We start from the raw sequence: 18,942 nt of genomic DNA, 5'->3' as shown, positions 1-18,942 counted from the left end.
AGAAGCAATACTTTGTAATACACAAGGAAACTGGTAGCCATTCTTTTTCAGGGCACTATAATCATTGTCAAGTTCTACTTATCTTCTGTAACTGAAGATATTGACTGAAAAAATAAATTACCATTCCTCTCAGACTGACTTTTATTCAAGCAGCTGCTTTTCTCATCTGCTGGAATGTAGCAGAAAAATGGTTATCTTAGGACTCTTTATTCTTCCACTGTTACATTGTCAGCTAAAGGGAAGGGGAGGGCAGACCTCGAGGTCACGTTGGAAGTGAACAGCTGGGAGCTGAGGAAACTGAAGTCCACAGCTCCAGCATGCCTTAGCGTTAACACCTGCAGCGGGCCGAGCCTTTCTCACACAGGAGTCAACAAATCCATCAGAGCTCTGCAATAGGAGGGCCAAGACTAAACACTCTTGCCTTGACTCCAAATAGACAACTCCATTTAAAATGAAAAGCGATAGGAACCAGATTCAGAATCGCTTCCCGCCTTGCCCAAGGCCCTCTTCCAGAACCAGGGTTCCGACCTCCCCACTTTCCTGACTCTGGGGTCCGCCTCTCGGAGATCTCGAGCAAGGGGTACATAATATTGGAGGGGGAAGAGGAGCAGCAGACCGGCCCATGGAACCGAAGAAAAATCCAGGAAAAACAAAAAACAAAACAAAACACTCCCCAAAGGACCAGATACTACCAGACCTGCCCTGAAGAGCCAATACATTTCCACTACTCGGCTGCGAAAGCAACAAACGCCTCCCGTCCGGGCGTCCCTGAAAACAAGGCCGCGCTCACCTCGAAGGGTAAACCCAGCCGCCCCCCAACGCCGCTTTCCCGTCAGGGGACGCGGCCCCAGAGACCCGGTAACCGCGGCCGCGTATCTAGGGCCTCCAGATGACGTCAGCAGCCCCGCGCTAGCATCGCGAGACTCCTGCCTTCCTCTGCCTGCTCCCCGCTCTCCCAACCGCCCGCGCCTGCTGCCAGGCAGCGGCTGGGAGGGCGAGCAGTGGTGGCGAGGCGGTGACGAGAGCAGCGGGTCCGCCATTGGACGAGGAGGCCTGAGCGACGGGCCAGCGGTGCACAAGGAGAGACCGAGGCGGGTGGCCCCGAGAGAGCCAAGGCCATGGAGGCCAACATGCAGAAGCGGAAAGAGCCCGGCAAGTCTCTCCGCATCAAAGTCATCTCCATGGGCAACGCCGAAGTGGGGAAAGTGAGTACTGCGCGCTCGGAGGGGCGGGCCCCAGCTTGCGGGGCGACGTGCCCATTGGCTGGAAGGGCGGCCACTCAACGGCCTGGGGCCCGGCCTCCTCTCCGCCCCCGAGCAGGCCCGGGTCTCCGCCGAGGGGTGCGGCTCCGCGAGCGAAGCTCCCCGACCTTTTTGACCTTTGCGTTGCCCCCTCGTCCTCCGACGTCACTCTCCCGGAGATGGAGTCTGGGGTGGCCTCTAGGCCTTGAATATGTCCCCAAAAGAGTAAGGAGGCCTGGGTCCCCATGCGGGGCCATCGGCCTAGATGCCTTGCCCGCGTTCTAGGGGATTGTCTGGGACCGGGAGGTGGAGGATGAAAGTTTAGTTCTCCCAGCCGGGCCTGGGAGTTGGCGGAACGTCATGGGGTGCATGTGAGAATTTGGGGTTCGCGAAATGGTGCCCGGCAGCCCGGATTCTGCATTCCCGCCACGAGAGAGCGTAACTGACGTTGACGTGTTTCACAGGGAAGGTGCCAGGGATGGCCGGGGTCCGGCGCTGGTTTGTTTTGCGTTGTGTTTTATTTCTGGTGGTGTTCCCATATCTATTAGTTCCACCGCCCTTCTCTGTCCCATCTGTGGTTCACCAGCTATAAACTCTCCTTTAGTATGCGAGAAGGGAAGGCCAGAGGTAACCAGAGGTCTTTTCCCTTACGAATTCCAAGACGGCCTTCTCTTCACCCAAATTCTTTCCTTCTGGGCAAGTGGAAGCTGTTGGTTAAGAACTTCCCAACGACATCAAATCAATGACCGAGAAAAGATTAGAACCTAAATCTTCACATTCCCACTGCGGTGCTCTTTCCATCGTTGTATGCGGTCAAAACCAACTCCGAAAGAGCTTAGGCCAGCGCTTGGCACCCAGGAGATGTTCAGTAAATGTTTACTTAGTGTTTTTTATTTCTACGTAGCATGATCCTGTACTACCTATGTGTGTATGTGCTAGCATAGTATTCACTGAAAGTCAACATTTTTTTGAACGTCAGCTGTGTACGGAAGAGGTTTTTTGTTTGTTTTTTTTTAAGCCTCTAGGGACTGGGCACGGTAGCTCAGGCTTGTAATCCCAGCACTTTGGGAGGCCGAGGCGGGCGGATCACTTGAGGTCAGCAGTTCAAGACCAACATGACCAACATGGTGAAACCCCGTCTCTACAAAAAAATGCAAAATTAGCCAGGCATGGTGGTACACGCCTTTAATCCCAGCTACTTGGGAGGCTGACTCAGGAGACTCGCTTAAACAGGGGAGACAGAGGCTGCAGGGGGCCGAGATCGCGCCATTGCATTTCAGCCTGGGCGGCAGTGAGACTGTCTCAAAAAAAAAAAGTTATTTATTGTGTCTAATGATGCAACATTAGAAGCAGCGGAGAATGCCCGGTGTCACCACATCTATTTAACATTTTTCTAGTTTTATTAGCCAGTGCAATTAGACAAGAGTAAGAAAATACAAAAATATTAGAAAAGAGAAGGTAAAATTAACATTATTTGCTAATAATGCGATTGTTTACCTGGAAACCTAAAGAGAACTGAAAAACTATTAGAAACATGAAAATTCAATAAAGCAAATTAATACCCACAAATTACTAACTTTATTGTGTTCAAATTATATTCAGAATTATATTGGAATTATAGTGGAATTACACATTCCAAATGTGTAATTGAAAAACAATTTTAATTTACAGTTACAACAAAAATAAAATGCCTAGGTTTAAACAACATGAAATAGGCAGCACCTATATGAAGACAAGTTTCAAACTCTACTAAGAGACATAAATTACTTAGGCAAATGGAAACATACTTTTTCCTTAGATAGGATTATGCAATATTGTATAGATGTGAATTACTCAGCCTACAAATGAAATTCAATTCCAGTGAAAACATCAATAAGGGTTTTTTTTTTTCCAGAACATAATACAAGACTACTAAAGTCTTTTGAAAATTAATGTGAAAACAACAAAGAAAATTTTTTGGGAAAAAAAGAGAAATGAGAGAAGACTAACTATCAGCCTTGTTAAAATATTTTTCAGGCTGGGCACAGTGGCTAACGCCTGTAATTCCAACACTTTGGGAGGCCAAGGCAGGCGGATTGCATGAGCTCAGGAGTTTGAGACCAGCCTGGGCAACGCGGTGAAACCTCATCTCCACTAAAATACAAAAAATTAGCCAGGCATGATGGCACATGCCTGTAGTCCCAGCTACTTGGGAGGCTGAGGCAGGAGAATTGCTTGAACCTGGGAGGCGGAGGTTGCAGTGAGCCAAGATCTTGCCACTGCACTCCAGCTTGGGGACAGAGCGAGACTGTCTCTAAAAAGAAGAAAAATTTTTTTTTCACGGTGATGATGGGTTTTTCAGCATTCACAATTTCCACCAGAAAGGTTTTCCTTAGTGTTGGGTAAACCTTCCTTGGATGTCTGAGAGCTTTTTGCATGCATTCCCATGTTGGTTTCTGTGATGTGTAAAAGTCGACTCCCATGTTACAAATAGGAAACTATGCCGTGTTACCTGAGTCTTGACATCATCGCATTCACATGTTTGGTGTTGGAAGTTAAAACATGATTCCCTTTTCAAGTGTGGTTCTTGAGAGACTCAAGTACGTTTTGTGACAGGCAGCAGCATCTTAAGAATTCTTAAGTCCAAGAAGGGACTTGCTCCTGATCTCCCTGAAGATCTCTACCATTTAATTAAGAAGTAGTTGTTGTTCGAAAGCATCTTGAAATGAACAGAAAGGATATAAGGATGCTAAATTCCGTCTGATTCTGATAGAGAGCTGGAGTCACCCTTTGGCTCAATATTGTAAGACCAAGTGAGTCCTCCCTCCCAATTGGAAATGAGTCATCTGCAGCCTCTGTCCTGGTCATATAAATTTGTCTTATGTACTCAAGCAATGAAATGATTAATTTAAAAAAAATTTTTTTTTCAAGCTACCAAACTTTTCCCATTGGTATTGGGAAGGAAAATGGAGACATTGGTGGAACAGAGTAGAGTCCAGTAATAAACACAAATACATAAGGAAATTCAGCTTACAACAAATGTAGTAAAAGTATGGGAAAATAGAGACCATTTAGTAAATATTGCTGGAACAACTATGTACTATTTGAGAGTAGGTTCGATTCCTATTACATTCCTTTCTCAAAAATAAATTCTAGGCTGGGCACGGTGGCTCATGCCTGTAATTCCAGCACTTTGGGAGGCCGAGGCAGGCAGATCACGAGGTCAGGAGATCGAGACCATCCTGGCCAACATGGTGAAACCCTATCTCTACTAAAAATATATATATAAATAAATTCTAGATGGGTAAAAGTTTTAAGTGTAACTTTTTAAAAAACTTATTATTTTGCCTTAGTTGTAAAAGTAACACGTACTTACTTATTTTAAAGCATTTGGAAAATATAGGATGATAATACAGGTAAAGCATTTTAAAGTTAAAAATTAAGGAATGCCTTAGTAATTAATCATTGGCTCAAACAGCAAATCAAAACAAATGACAAAGTAATTAGCAAACAATGAAAAGGAGGGAATATTTGTGTATCACAGACTATTGTGCAACCATAAAAAAGTGAGTAGAGCTATTTTAAAGTTAACTTGGGAACCATAATTTGTTATTGCTAAGAGAGAAAAGCAAACTCTAGAAGTATGTGCAATACTCTGTGAAGTGAGTACTTTTTGCTGCAAGTAGGACAAACCCAATTCAATTGATTTAACAGGAAATTTTTGTTTCTCTTTTTGAGACAGTGTCTCCCTCTGCCACCCAGGCTGGAGTGCAGTGGCACCATCGTGGTTCACTGCAGCCTCTCCTCCTAGGCTCAAAAAAAAAAAAACTAATCTAATAGATATTTGGAGATGTGGATCTCGTCTTGGCTGTGAGGTCAAGGCTAGACAGGTATCATTGAAAGCATAAGTATAGAAGACATCTTCAAAAGAAAAGAGCACAGGATTGAGAACTCAACTGAAAACATATGTGTATTTAGTAATAAGGGAAGAATTTAAAAATAACTTTTCTTAAAATCTTTTAACACTTGTTTCAGTTATCTTACAGTTTTGTCTTTTTTTTTTTTTAAGACAGAGTTCACTCTTACCGCCCAGGCTGGAGTGCAATGGTAGCAATCTCAGCTCACTGCAACCTCTGCCTCCCAGGTTTACACAATTCTCCTGCCTCAGCCTCCCGAGTAGCTGGGATTACAGGTGCCTGCCACCATGCCCAGCTAATTTTTTTATCTTTGTAGAGATGGGGTTTCGCCATGTTGGCCAGGCTAATCTTGAACTTGTGACCTCAGGCGATCCGCCCTCCTCAGCCTCCGAAAGTGCTGAGATTACAGGTGTGAGCCACCACGCCCCACCACTTTCGTCTTTTGAAAATGCTTTTTCATGGTGATGAATGGAGGAACCATAATGAAGAAATATACTTATTATGTATATGTTCTCACTGTATATTTGCTAAATGCCTATATTTTTTACCTTTTTAGAGCTGTATTATAAAGCGATACTGTGAGAAAAGATTTGTGTCTAAATACCTGGCAACAATTGGAATTGACTATGGAGTTACAAAGTAAGTATATTGTTCCCCTGGGTTTGTAAGTTACATAGAAGTTCAGAACTTTCCAAAATGATCTATATTTGCATCGGTGCACTTGTGTAGGTAATCTTGAAATGGAGACTTTGAAGATAAGTTGGGAAAGATAGGAATAGGAGACCTTTAAAGGTATCTAGTGATCATATCTTTCATTCAGCCCATGTATTGGTATTGAGCACATCCCATTCGCCAGGCCTCATGTTAGGTGTAGGCTACAACGATGAAGACGTCAACACAAAGCCTAAATGGCAGGTGTAACTTTCCAGGAAACATGTTTTTATATTAGCAGGTCCTTCTAGCAGGTGTGTTTTTAGAGCATTTTGAAATATTCTCTCTAAAAAGTCTGTAAATATTGTGTGAAACATTTTCTACCAGAGAACTTTTTTTATTGGTTTATGATCTTCATAGCTATTAGAATCCAGCAAAAATGGGCCAGACACGGTGGCTCACACCTGTAATCCCAGCACTTTGGGAGGCTGAGGTGGGCGGATCACGAGGTCAGGAGTTCAAGACCAGCCTGACCAACATAGTGAAACCCTGTCTCTAAAAAAAATACAAAAATTAGCCAGGTGTGGTAGCACACATCTGTAGTCCCAGCTACTCAAGAGGCTGAGGCAGGAGAATCACTTGAACCTGGGAGGCAGAGGTTGCAGTGAGCTGAGACCATGCCATTGCACTCCAGCCTGGGCAACAGTGAGACTCCATCCCAAAAAAAGAAAAAAAAAATGAACAGGTAAAAGTAAAGTTGGGTCTAATTGGGGATTTATCTGGCGATGAGTCAGGAGGGGGTTGAGCTTGAAGAGTTGGATGTAATTAGCAGGAAATAGCCATACAGTAGAATTGGGGTAGGTAGCATACTCCCTAAATATGAAATCTCAGGTGTTCACTGTCTTGGCCCCATTCTGGCCTTCCCCCTTTTCTCTGTTCTGTTACACACTTTACTTTCCATCCACACTGAACTGCTACCCTCAGACTTTCTACCTCAGCATCATTATCCAGCCTGTCCACTTGGAACACCCCTGCCAATTTCTCCAAGATATAAACATTCTCCTGTTCCCGTAAGGTCTTCTAAACATGCCCTTTATTGGTCAGGACTCTTTTTGGTTGCAAATGACAGAAATCCTAAAGTTCTCTATGCTGTTTATGGTACTTACCAAAAATTGCCTTGTATTGTTATTATTTGTATATGTTTAATGTCTCCTAGATTATAAACTCCCTGAAAATGTATTAGTATAAATTTTCTCCAAGTGCCTGGCATAGTGCTTATACCTAATAGGTACTCAACAAATATTTATTGTTAGGTAAGATAGATACATCTAAAGAGGAAGTTTGCCAGATTAGACTATGAGGGCAAAGAAGGTAGACTAAAGTCGTGACATATAGCTAGCAGAATGTCAATTAGGTGAAGAGTGGAGTAAAGTTCAGATGTGTCTTTCATGGCTATTTAAAGTGGCCCCAGTAAACGGTAAAGTAAAACTCAAGAGTTCTGTGTAATGTTCATTATAGCACCATTTTTCAACTGACAGCAGCAGAGGGTATTTCTGCAAATTTTCTTTAAGGAATGAAAATTGTAGCTCTTGGCAGTGAAATGTACGAAGCTCTTCAGTTGAAATTCACATTTCTGGCTTGGCACGGTGGCTCACGCCTGTAATCCCAGCACTTTGGGAGGCCAAGGTGGGCGGATCACCTGAGACCAGGAGTTCGAGACCAGCCTGGCCAACATGGTGAAACCTCGTCTCTACTAAAAATACAAAAATTAGCCAGATGTGGTAGCAGGTGCCTATAATTCCAACTACTTGGGAGGCTGAGGTGGGAAAATCACTTGAACCTGGGAGGCGGAGGTTGCAGTAAGCCAAGATTACGCCACTACACTCCAGCCCGGGCAGCAGAATGAGACTCCTTCTCAAAAATAAATAAAAATAAAAATGAAATTCACATTCTTTTTTTTCTCCCCACCCCGAAACAGAGTTTCGCTCTTGTCGCCCAGGCTGGAGTGCAGTGGTGTAGTCTCAGCTCGCTGCAACCTCAGCTTGCTGCAACCTCCGCCTCCCGGGTTTAAGCGATTCTCCTGTCTCAGCCTCCCGAGTTGCTGGGATTACAGGCACGTGCCACCACGACCCAGCTAATTTTTGTATTCTTAGTAGAGACAGAGTTTCACCATGTTGGCCAGGCTGGTCTCAAACTCCTGACCTCGTGATCCGTCTGCCTCGGCCTCCCAAAGTGCTAGGATTACAGGCATGAGCCAGCGCATCCAGCCTGAAATTCAGCTTTCTCTCTAGTTTTTTTTCCTCTTTCCTACTCAAAGCATAGGATTTCATCAGTGATGTAGTAGGACATCCTATTTAGGATAGTTCTGTTCTGAATTCATATAAGTAGCTAGTTTATTTATCTAAGATGTGAGAATTACCATATTATGCCATAGGACCGTGGTATATTCAACAGACTATTTTGTTTCTGGCAGAATTTTTTTTGGAAGAGATGTTTGTCCCATGATGAGTCAGGAGAATATAATTGACAGAAACCTATTTCAAACCAACTTAAGCAAAATAAAAGAAAAAGGATATTAATCAGTTCATGTAATCTAGCGACAAGGATGCAGCTGGGCCTCAGAGATGGCTGGAATCAGGGAGGGAATATAGACAGGTCATTTCACTACATCTCTCTCCCTCTCTACCTATTGGCCTGGAATAACTTTTCTTTTTTTTTTTTTGAGACGGAGTCTCGCTCTGTCACCCAGGCTGGAGTGCAGTGGCTGGATCTCAGCTTACTGCAAGCTCTACCTCCCAGGTTCACGCCATTCTCCTGCCTCAGCCTCCCAAGTAGCTGGGACTACAGGCGCCCGCCACCTCGCCTGGCTAGTTTTTTGTATTTTTTAGTAGAGACGGGGTTTCACCGTGTTAGCCAGGATGGTCTCAATCTCCTGACCTCGTGATCCGCTCGTCTTGGCCTCCCAAAGTTCTGGGATTACAGGCTTGAGCCACCGCGCCCGACCTGGAATAACTTTTAAACATTCATCCTTGTGTTTTTCTTTAGTGTTTGAATTATTTCTAATGTTCTTTTATCATTTTCCAATGGTGATTTTTCATGAAAAAAAAAGACTGGAAGCAAATATGCTATGATGTTAATGGTAGTTAATTCTAATATGAATAGTTACTGTTTCCCCTTTGGTTTTGTTCTTTATTTCCAAATATCTGAAAACAAATTCACTATTGCTCTTGCTCAAGTAAAGATCACAAGAAAATTAAACAGACATGATTAATATAAATCTTTGTTATTCTACTGTGTGATAACCAAATATAACCAGTGGTAATTAAGATGTCTCTAAGTGAAATAAAAGTTTTCATTTTCCTTCATCTTGCTCCTACTTATCCCAAATCAATTTTTCTTAATACCATAGTAATAGCTACCCTTTGTTGGTTGGGAGTGGTGGACCAAAGTTTCTAGAGGTAAAGGTGAAAGTGAAGTAATTGAGAATGCCTACTGCATGTGGGTTCAGTGTTCTTGGGATAAGAAAGCAGGATCATCTGTCAGGTTGCTGACTGCTGTTGTAAAGATGATCTGGAATGAAGAGGCACTGAGAAAGCTTCATAAATTGCGTACACATACCCTTTTGAAATTTATAAATGATATTAAGGTAAATGGAGAAACCATGACTTTCTTTGGGATTGTTTTCATTTGAACATTTCAGGGTACACGTCAGAGACAGAGAAATCAAAGTTAACATCTTTGATATGGCTGGACATCCCTTCTTCTATGAGGTAAGAAAGCCTTTTTGACAAAACCTATATCCAGTATTGGTGGTGGTTTGGGGAGAGATCCCGAATTATATGAAACAACCAATATTGATATCATGTGTAAAATTGCATAATTTTAGCTTGATCGTGGCTTGCTTTCAGAGCCTTAAGTTAATAGACACCTGTTGATCTTTTAGGTTATCCTGTTAAATAGTGGTAGGAAATTTCATTGCCAGTATTTCAAACATTTCGATAAGACATTTTGACTTTCAGAGGACTTTTGCTTTTTACCTCATACGTTAGCCTAAAATGTGGGGGAAAAAAAAATTGCATTTATGCTTGGACTTAAGAATTCAGTGATGTGACTTCTTTGACAGCAGAGTACTGGAGTGATCGTTCCTATTCATGCCTAGTCATCTGCATTCTTTCCAGAGAAGAAGCTAAAGCAACTACTTGGTTTATTTTCATCTGTTTGCCAGCTCTAAGTAATCCCCACATGAATCTCACGACCATTCTCTTTTGTTTTTCCTTCCTTGGGCTTTTTCATTTTTCCTAGGAGGTTTTTTGCTCTTTTCTGGTTTGGCTGTTTCACTTCTGCCCTTATCTTCATCATTTCCTTCTCTCTGCTTGCTTTAAGCTTATTTTGCTCTTTTTGTTTTAGATTCTTGAGGTGGGATCTTAGATTATTGATTTGAGACTTTTTCCTTTTTTAATAAATTCATTTAATGCTGCATATTTCCCTCTCAGCACAGCTTTGTGTCCCACAAATTCTGAGATGTTGCATTTTCATTTTCATTCAGTTCAATGTATTTCTTTAATTTCCCTTGAGACTTTGTGTTTGACGCATGAGTTATTTAGAAGTGTGTTATTCAGGCCGGGCACAGTAGCTCACGCCTGTAATCCCAGCACTTTGGGGGGCCAAGAAGGGTGGATTACCTGAGGTCAGGAATTCAAGACCAGCCTGGCCAACATGGCGAAACCTTGTCTCTATTAAAAATACAAAAATGAGCCAGACGTGATGGTGCATCCCTGTAATCCCAGCTTCTCAGGAGGCTGAGGCAGGAGAATCACTTGAACAGGCGGAGGTTGCAGGGATCCAAAATCGTGCCACTTCACTCCAGCCTGGGTGAAAGAGTGAAACTCCATTTCGAAAAAGAAAGTGTGTTATTCAAAACAAACAAAAATGGCTGGGCCCCACGGGTGGCCTCACGCCTGTAATTCGCCAGCAGCTTTGGGAGGTCCGAGGCGGTGGATGCACCTGAGGCTCGGGAGTTTCAAGACCAGCTGAGCCCCCCCCCCGCCCCCCAACATGGAGACAAACCCCATCTCTACTGAAAATAGCAAAATTAGCCAGGCATTGGTGGCAGGCATACCTGTAATCCCCAGTTACTCGGGAGGCTGAGGCAGAGAATCACTTGAATCGCAGGAGCGGAGGTTGCGCGGTGAGCTTGAGATGCATGGCCATTGCAACTCCCCCAGCCCTGGGGCAAAAGAGCGAAGCCCGTCACCCCCCATCAAAAAAAAAAAAAAAACACACACACACACACATACACACACAAAAACAAAAGAAAAAAAGTGTGTTGTTTAGTTTCCAAGTGTTAGGAGATTTTCCTGTTATCTTTCTGTTACTGATTTCTGGTTTGATTCCATTGTGATCAGAGGCTGCCTCAGTGATGATGGCTGCTGACTGATCAGGGTGGTGGTTGATGTGGCAGTTTCTTAAAATAAGACAACAATAAAGTTTGCCACATTGATTGACTCCTCCTTTCATGAAAGATTTCTCTGTACCATGCAGTGCTATTTGACAGCATTTTCACCCACATTAGAACTTCATTCAAAATTGGAGTCAATTCAGTTAAACTGCTGCTGCTTTATCAACTAAGTTTATGTAATATTCTAAATTCTTGGTTGTCATTTCAACAATGTTCATAGCATCTTCACTAGGAGTAGATTCCATCTCAAGAAACCACTTTCTTTGCTCATTGATATGAAGCAATTCCTTATTTATTTTTTACTGTGAGACTGCAGTAATTCAGTCACATCTTCAGGGCCTACTTCTAATTCTAGTTTTCTTCCTGTTTCCACCACATCTGCAGTTACTTCCTCCACTGATGTCTTGAACTTCTCCAAAGTTATCTGCAAGGGTTGGATTCAACTTCCAAACTCTTGTTAAGGTTGATACTTTGACCTCTCCCCTGAATCACGAATGTTCTTAATGGTATCTAGAATGGTGAATGCTTTCCAGAAGCTTTGCCATGCAAATTGAATTACTATGGAAGCTATAGCCTTGCAAAATGTATTTCTTAAACAGTACGACTTCAAAGTCAAAATTATTCCTTGATCCATGGATTGCAGAATGGATGTTGTGTTAGCAGGCATAGTAAAAACAGCTTTAATCTCCTTGTACATCTCCATCAGAGCTCTTGGGTAACTAAGTGCATTGTGAATGAGCAGTAATATTTCGAAAGGAATCTTTTTTTCTGAGTAGTAGGTCTCAATAGTGGGCTTAAAATATTCAGTAAACTGTGCTTAAACAGGTGTGCTGTCATCCAGACCTTGCTGTTCTATTTATAGAGCACGGGCAGAGTAGATTTAGCATAATTCTTAAGGGCCCTAGGATTTTCGTTATGGCAAATGAGCATCAGCTCATTTAGCCCCTAGTAGCTCAGTTAGCCCATAACAAGAGAGTCAACCTGTCCTTTGAAGCTTTTGAAGCCAGGCATTGACTTTTCCTCTCTAGCCTTGAAAGTCCTAGATATCGATCGTCTTCTTCCATTAGATCTATCTATTCCAAGGCTGTTTCATCTACACTGAAAATCTATTGCTTAGATTAGCCACCTTCATCAATGATCTTAGCTAGATATTTTGAATAATTTGCAGCACTACATCAGCACATGCTGCTTCATGTTGCCCTTTTATGTTGCGAAGATGGCTTCTTTCCTTAAACCTCATGAGCCAACTACTGCTAGCTTCCAACTTTTCCTCTGCAGCTTCCTCATCTCTCTCAGCCTTCTTGGAAATGAAGAGAGTTAGAGACTTATGCATTAGGTTTTGGCTTAAGAGAAGGTTGAGGCTGGTTTGGACTTCTATCCAGACCACTAACGCTTTCTCCATATCAGCAATATGCTGTCTCACTTTCTTACCATTCATGTGTTTACAAGAGTAGCACTTTTAATTTGGTACAAAAGGCCCAGCTTTTGGCCATTTTTCGAAATGCCTTCCTCACTAAGCTTAATCATTTCAAGATTTTGATTTAAAATGAGAGATATGTGACTCTTCCTTTTACTTGAACACTTAGAGGCCATTGTATGTTATTGATTAACCTACTTTCTTTTTTTTTTTTTTTTTTGAGACGGAGTCTCGCTCTGTCACCCAGGCTGGAGTGCAGTGGCCGGATCTCAGCTCACTGCAAGTTCTGCCTCCCGGGTTTACGCCATTCTCCTGCCTCAGCCTCCGGAGTAGCTAGGACTACAGGCGCCCGCCACCCCGCCCGGCTAGTTTTTTGTATCTTTTAGTAGAGACGGGGTTTCACCGTGTTAGCCAGGATGGTCTCGATCTCCTGACCTTGTGATCCGCCCGTCTCGGCCTCCCAAAGTGCTGGGATTACAGGCTTGAGCCACCGCGCCCGGCCAATTAACCTACTTTCAATATTGTTTTGTCTCATGGAATAAGAAGGCCCAAGGAATGGAAGAGAGATGGGGCAACAGCCATTTGGTGGAACAGTCAGAATATATACAACATTTATTAAGTTTGCTGTCTTAAATGATCTTATATGTTCGTGGTACCCCAAAACACTTAAAATAGTAACAGATATCACTGATCACAGATCGTCATAACAGACATAATGATGAAGTTTGAAGTATTATAAGTGTTACCAAAATGTGACACACACATAAAGTGAACACACACTGTGGAAAAATGGCACCGATAGACTTGCTTGACTTGGGGTTGCCACAAATCTTCACTTTGTAAAAAAACACAATATGTACATACTGTGCAATAAAGTGAGGTGTGCCTGTCTCTGCTAGGCCCTGTGGGTGACACAAGGGTGGATACATGAAGATGCATGTCTTCACATTTTTTCTAGTGTAGGAGGGAAGACAGCTGGATATGCTACTAACTGTAAAACTGGGCAGGAAGTGATAGCACTATGAGAAGTACAAAACCGTATGGTACTCCAGGGGACGTAGAGATTACATTCTGTTTTGCAGGAGTAGGGGGCTGGATGGTGAGGAATGGGACAGAGAAAGCTGCATGAGAGATACAGCATTATAGCCAGGGCTTGAACAATTAAAGATAAAGAGGTGTCTGTTTCCAGATGGAATTAGAAAGGCATGGGGCAGGTTTGGGGAATGAGAGATTACCCAGTTTGAAGGTCGGGGATAGTGGGAGGATAAGACTCAGAAGGTTGGTGGAGGACTGATCAGAAACTTTTAACATCATTTGAGAAAGTTGGAACTTTGGAGAATAGTTTAAGAAGGAAGAAGTTGAAGGATTTCCTGTGTGCATATTGAATTTGAGATTCCAACAGGACATTCAGCTAGAAGAATCTGGTGCTAATTAGAAATGCAAGTCTGGAACCTCAGAGGAGAGGGCCCATCTTGGAGATTCTCACAGTTGAAACTGTACAAGTGGTTGATGTTGCTGATTTGGGAGGAAGGATTCAAAAAGACAGGAAGAGGGCACAGGACAGGATTTGGGGGATTTTGGTGGTGAGCTGGAGTGGGAGCAATAGAGAGGAGTTGGTGAAAGAGAATTTAAGAGCCTAGGGAATGTGATGTATGGGAGCCAAGGCAGTGAGAGTTTTAGGAAAGAAGAGAGAGCCCATTGTTACTGCTGTAGAAGGGCCAAGGACCATGAGTACTGAGGAAGGGGACTGGTGGCTTCGTCATCTTCAGTTCTTTCTGATTTTGTTGGTTTTAACTTTAGGGGATAGCTTCTTAGTTTTCTGTAAACAAATAGGAGCACTTAATATCCTTGGTGCAGATATCTGCCTATGCCCAGAAACCCTACCTGATATGTATAACATGTTTTCATTTCTTATACTACATAGCCTGTGTGGGTCTGAGTACATTTGGGAATGTTGTGAAAAGAACGTATAATATATGGCCTCTGTCAGAGTTCTTTCTGGAACTTTGTCCCGGAAACCCTGTCTGTCAATGCTGCTCCTCACCCACTTAACCTCTCTCTGGCCCTAATGTTTGAGTATGCCCATACTTCATGCTGCTTCTTCCTGGATTTGGAATGAAGCCCAGAGAATGGATGCAAGGAAGGAAGGGAAGGGTGTTAAATAGACATTGTTTTTCAGGCACTATGCTAAGTACTTTGCCTGCATTATCTTATTTAACCTTCATAATAACCCTATGAAGTAAGTAGTAGTATCCCCATTTTACAGATGAGGAAACTGAGACGCAGAGAGGTTAAGTGACTTGCCCAAGATCACACAACTAGTAAGTAAGTGTGAACCCAGATCTGTCTGACTCCAGAGCCTGTGCTCTTTTCCATTGTATTGCACTGAGGCTCTGAGTTTGGAGTTCTAAAGTTGGTGTGCAGACCCGAGAGTCAGGGAAGCTCTGTCTAGCACCCTGGGGGAAGCCAGCTTTGGGATTGATTTATAAATGGCTGTACCCATTGCTGACACTTGTGTCATTTTTGCCTTAAGTTCTGTTGAATTGCTCACTCACCTTCCTAATTCTTCCTAAGAAGAACTTTATATAATTGGTGTTCTTTTAAGGTCTACTAATAATTAAAGACTGATTTCCTCTAGGGAGTGGAACTGGAGGTGGGACGGGGTGGGGCAGGAGGCTATTGTTTTCCATTGTAGGTCCTTTCTATACTAATACATTTTTAGAATGATGTTACTTTGATTCTATAAAAAGTCCTCTAAAGACCAGTAGAAACAGATGCAATAGCAAACACTAAGAATACACAAGAGAACACACTTTGCCAGGTTAATGACTATGAGATATATTCTTATAACATCACAAAAACTATGTTTTGTGTATCTGTCCTTTTATTTGAAGGTTCGAAATGAGTTTTACAAGGACACACAGGGTGTGATACTGGTCTATGATGTTGGGCAGAAAGACTCCTTTGACGCCCTTGATGCATGGCTGGCAGAAATGAAGCAAGAGCTTGGACCTCATGGAAACATGGAAAATATTATATTTGTAGTTTGTGCCAACAAGGTAACCCCTCTGGAAATGGTGTGTTCAGGTTTCTAGGGGAAGAGTGGAGCTTTGAGTGTTGGGAAACAAAAAGAAAAGAAAAATTCCTTATTGTATAATACAGGAATCAATAACCTTTCAAAACATAACATCCCTAAGACAAAAAGAAAACAGCACAGCAACCTAAAACCTGCTATATCAAGATTTGTGTGCTTTTTTTTTTTTTTTTCTGGTGCCATACTTGGGGAAGGATGTTTGTGACTGAGCGGGAGCAATGGGTCCTAATAATCACGCTCTGACCCGACTGGAGTAGGGGCATTAATTAGGTGATGTGGACTATGGAAAGGTGTGAAAAGCAGACTGTGGCCCCAAGGGTATGGCAGATATCATGAAACCAACTTTCACAGAACTGAGTAACAGCTGTTTTCCCAAGGGATCAGGTGGGACATTGCAGCAACAGGCGCTCATCCTATTGCCATAGAATATCAGTCTACATTCAATATTAGGTTTTGTTTCTGTCCCTTTGGTCCTGTTAATTTTACATACTAGTGCAGACGTTTACTAAGAATAGCCTTGCCTTAGTAAAGGATTGACAAAGACCCTCACTGGGTCCATTCTAGTAGGACAAGGTTGTAATCTTCTCTCTGTCCCCCGGCCCCTTCTATTTCAGATTGATTGTACCAAACACCGCTGTGTAGATGAAAGTGAAGGACGTCTTTGGGCTGAAAGCAAAGGGTTCCTGTACTTTGAAACTTCAGCACAAACTGGAGAAGGCATTAATGAGATGTTCCAGGTAAGCTAGCATTTTGTCGTTTTAAGGTTTGTGTCAAGGCCACTGTGCCAATTTTTAGTTTAAATTATAGGAAGCAGAAAAGTAATAGGAATTTCTCATTAGAATAAGCTCTTTCTTTTCAAAGAATCTAGTGAGATAGAAATAGAGAAAGGAAGAGAGAATGAGAATGAGTGATCTGCTTGCTGTCTGTTTTAGATGAGACTTAGCTGATCATCAGAATTACCTGAGGAAATTCTTCAAAATATATACTTCTGGGCTCCAGACCTACTGGAAGCTTACGTTGCAATGGAGCCCAGGAAGCTATATTTTGAAAAAGCTCTCCAGGTGATTCTGAAGATCATCAAGTTTAACAACAGTTATTATACACTGCTTAAGCAGGACAGAGATTTTCTTCAAAGCCACCTTTGGCTAATGGTATTACATTTATATGCATAATCAAATAGAAGCATTACTGTGGCAAAATTGCCTTGCCACAGCTCGTATAATCTTATATTGTAGCCCAGAGGGGTACAGTTAGAGAATAGGAGACTCTCAGTATAGACTCCAGCCAGTCACACAAAAATAAGGCCTCGCCAATCAAGCAGGAAATATTGCAACCTGAATAGATGGCCACTTTAAAAAAACCTAGTCATCTTGAGTAATTTTAAGGGAAATAGGCTATTTAAAACAGTAACTTATAAAGTCAGCCCTTAATTATAGATACATTTGGAGGTAAGTGGTAGCATGAATAATGTATTTTTCTTCTTATGAATATATCTGATATTTTGGGAATTTTTAGCATTTCAGATAATGTAGTTACACTATAAAGAGTTGTTCTTAATTGTTGAGTGGGATTGTACTTAATCTTTTATGCTGAATTTCCTTCTCACAAGATGTCACTCCTCCTACTAGAAGACAGATTTCTTCCTTGGCTGACAGGCTGAATTAAGCAAAAGTATTTTCTATTTCAAGATGAAATAAAGTTGATGCTGGTTTGCCATGCTTTCTATTCTTTTGAGTACATGGAGCAATGTGAATTTGTGCCTGTATGTGTATAATAATGATACCTAACCGTTTGAATAGTACTTTACCATTCTGGAGAAGTTATACATTTCATCACATGGAGACTTATAACAACAATGTATGGCAGGTATTGTTATCATTTCATATATGACAGCATCTAAGGGTAGTAAAGTCATTTGTCCAAGGGACATAATTGTTAGAAATGAAAATTTTTTCAGCACTTTAAAGATGCTGGTCCATTCTCTTCTGGCCTCCATTGTGTTTCATGAGATGTTAGTACTCATTCTGACTCTCATTAATCTCTGTGCCTAATGTGCCCTTTCTTCTCCCTGGCTGCTTTCAAGAGTTTCTCTTTTCTTTGGTTTTCAGCAGTTAGAATATGATGTGCCAAGATGTGATTCTCTTCATTTTTATTCTATTTGGGATTTACTGAGTTTCTAAGATTGGTAGGTAGGTGTTTTTCATCAAATTTGGAAAGTTTTTTGTTTTGTTTTTGTTTTACTATTATTTCTTCAGATTTTTTTGGCCACATTCTGGCTCTCTTTACCTTCTTGGCCTCCAATTACATGTATATTAGACCATTTGATTTTGTCCCAGAGTCCCTGAAGCTATATTTATTTTTATTCTATTTTTTTCTGCATTTTTCAGATTGCATAGTCTCTGTTGATTTTACTTCACCACTGACAATCTACTGTTAAACTCACTGAGGGAAGTTTTAAGCTCTAGAATTTGCATTTGGTTCCCAGTATAGTTCTCAGTTCTCTATTAGATTGTCTGCTCGCTCATTAAGAGTATTTTCCTTTACTTCTTTGAATGTATTTTTCTTTACCTCTTTGAAATATTTATAATGGCTGTTTTACAGTCTTTGTCTGCGAAGTCCAACATATGAACCATCTTGGGTTCAGTTTCTATTTACTACTTTTTTTTCCTGACTATGGATCACATTTTCATGTTTCTTTGTATGAACAGTAGTTTTTGATTGAACACCATACATTGTGGATAACACATTGTAGAGACTCTAGATTCGTTTATCTTCCTCAGAAGACTGTTGATTCTTGATTGAAGAGTGTTTAGTGTTGACTTTTGATTCCTCAGGAGGCAGTTTAATTATTGGCAAATTACAATGAACTTGTGTTGACTTGGTTTTTTTTTTTTTTTTTTTTTTTTTTTTTTTTTTTTTGCCTTAATAGCAAGGATTTGAAGAAAGCTCAAAGTGTTTCCCAAGCCCTTCTAATTTGGCAGGACTCAGCTTCCAAATTCTGTCTCTTTTACAGATCTTGTCAGCTCTTGGTTTTAGGTTTTGTTAGGATGACCCTATAATTTTTAGGGCACAGCCTTTCTGTGGTGCCTCAGTAGGTGGTAGCAATTAATAAGGGGTTAAGGCAATATCTCCACTCTGACAAGGCTCTAAACCATACTATTCCCAGGATAGCTCTTTCTCTAGCA

The 18,942-nt window shown here is 41.8% G+C and overlaps 1 protein-coding gene across 6 annotated transcripts in view; it reads left to right on the top strand.

Annotated features, from left to right (window-relative positions):
- Positions 1-935: 935 nt before the first annotated feature.
- Positions 936-18,942, top strand: part of DNAJC27 (DnaJ heat shock protein family (Hsp40) member C27) — a 28,631-nt gene continuing 10,624 nt past the window's right edge. For 2 of the 6 annotated variants that reach the window (XM_017893380.1, XM_017893384.1), the window contains exons 1-5: positions 1,748-2,109; positions 5,694-5,776; positions 9,489-9,558; positions 15,558-15,722; positions 16,372-16,494. In XM_017893380.1, the coding sequence (XP_017748869.1) occupies positions 1,984-2,109; positions 5,694-5,776; positions 9,489-9,558; positions 15,558-15,722; positions 16,372-16,494 (567 nt within the window). In that variant the 5' untranslated portion in view covers positions 1,748-1,983. The other 4 variants (XM_017893382.1, XM_017893386.1, XM_017893381.1 and 1 more) reach the window with 4 other exon arrangements.

The sequence above is a fragment of the Rhinopithecus bieti genome, unplaced genomic scaffold (genome assembly GCF_001698545.2).
Source record: "Rhinopithecus bieti isolate Rb0 unplaced genomic scaffold, ASM169854v2 scaffold_23816, whole genome shotgun sequence".
Taxonomy (NCBI): domain Eukaryota; kingdom Metazoa; phylum Chordata; class Mammalia; order Primates; family Cercopithecidae; genus Rhinopithecus; species Rhinopithecus bieti.
The sequence above is the reverse complement of the archived record's forward strand: the minus strand, read 5'-3'. Positions and strand labels throughout refer to the sequence as shown.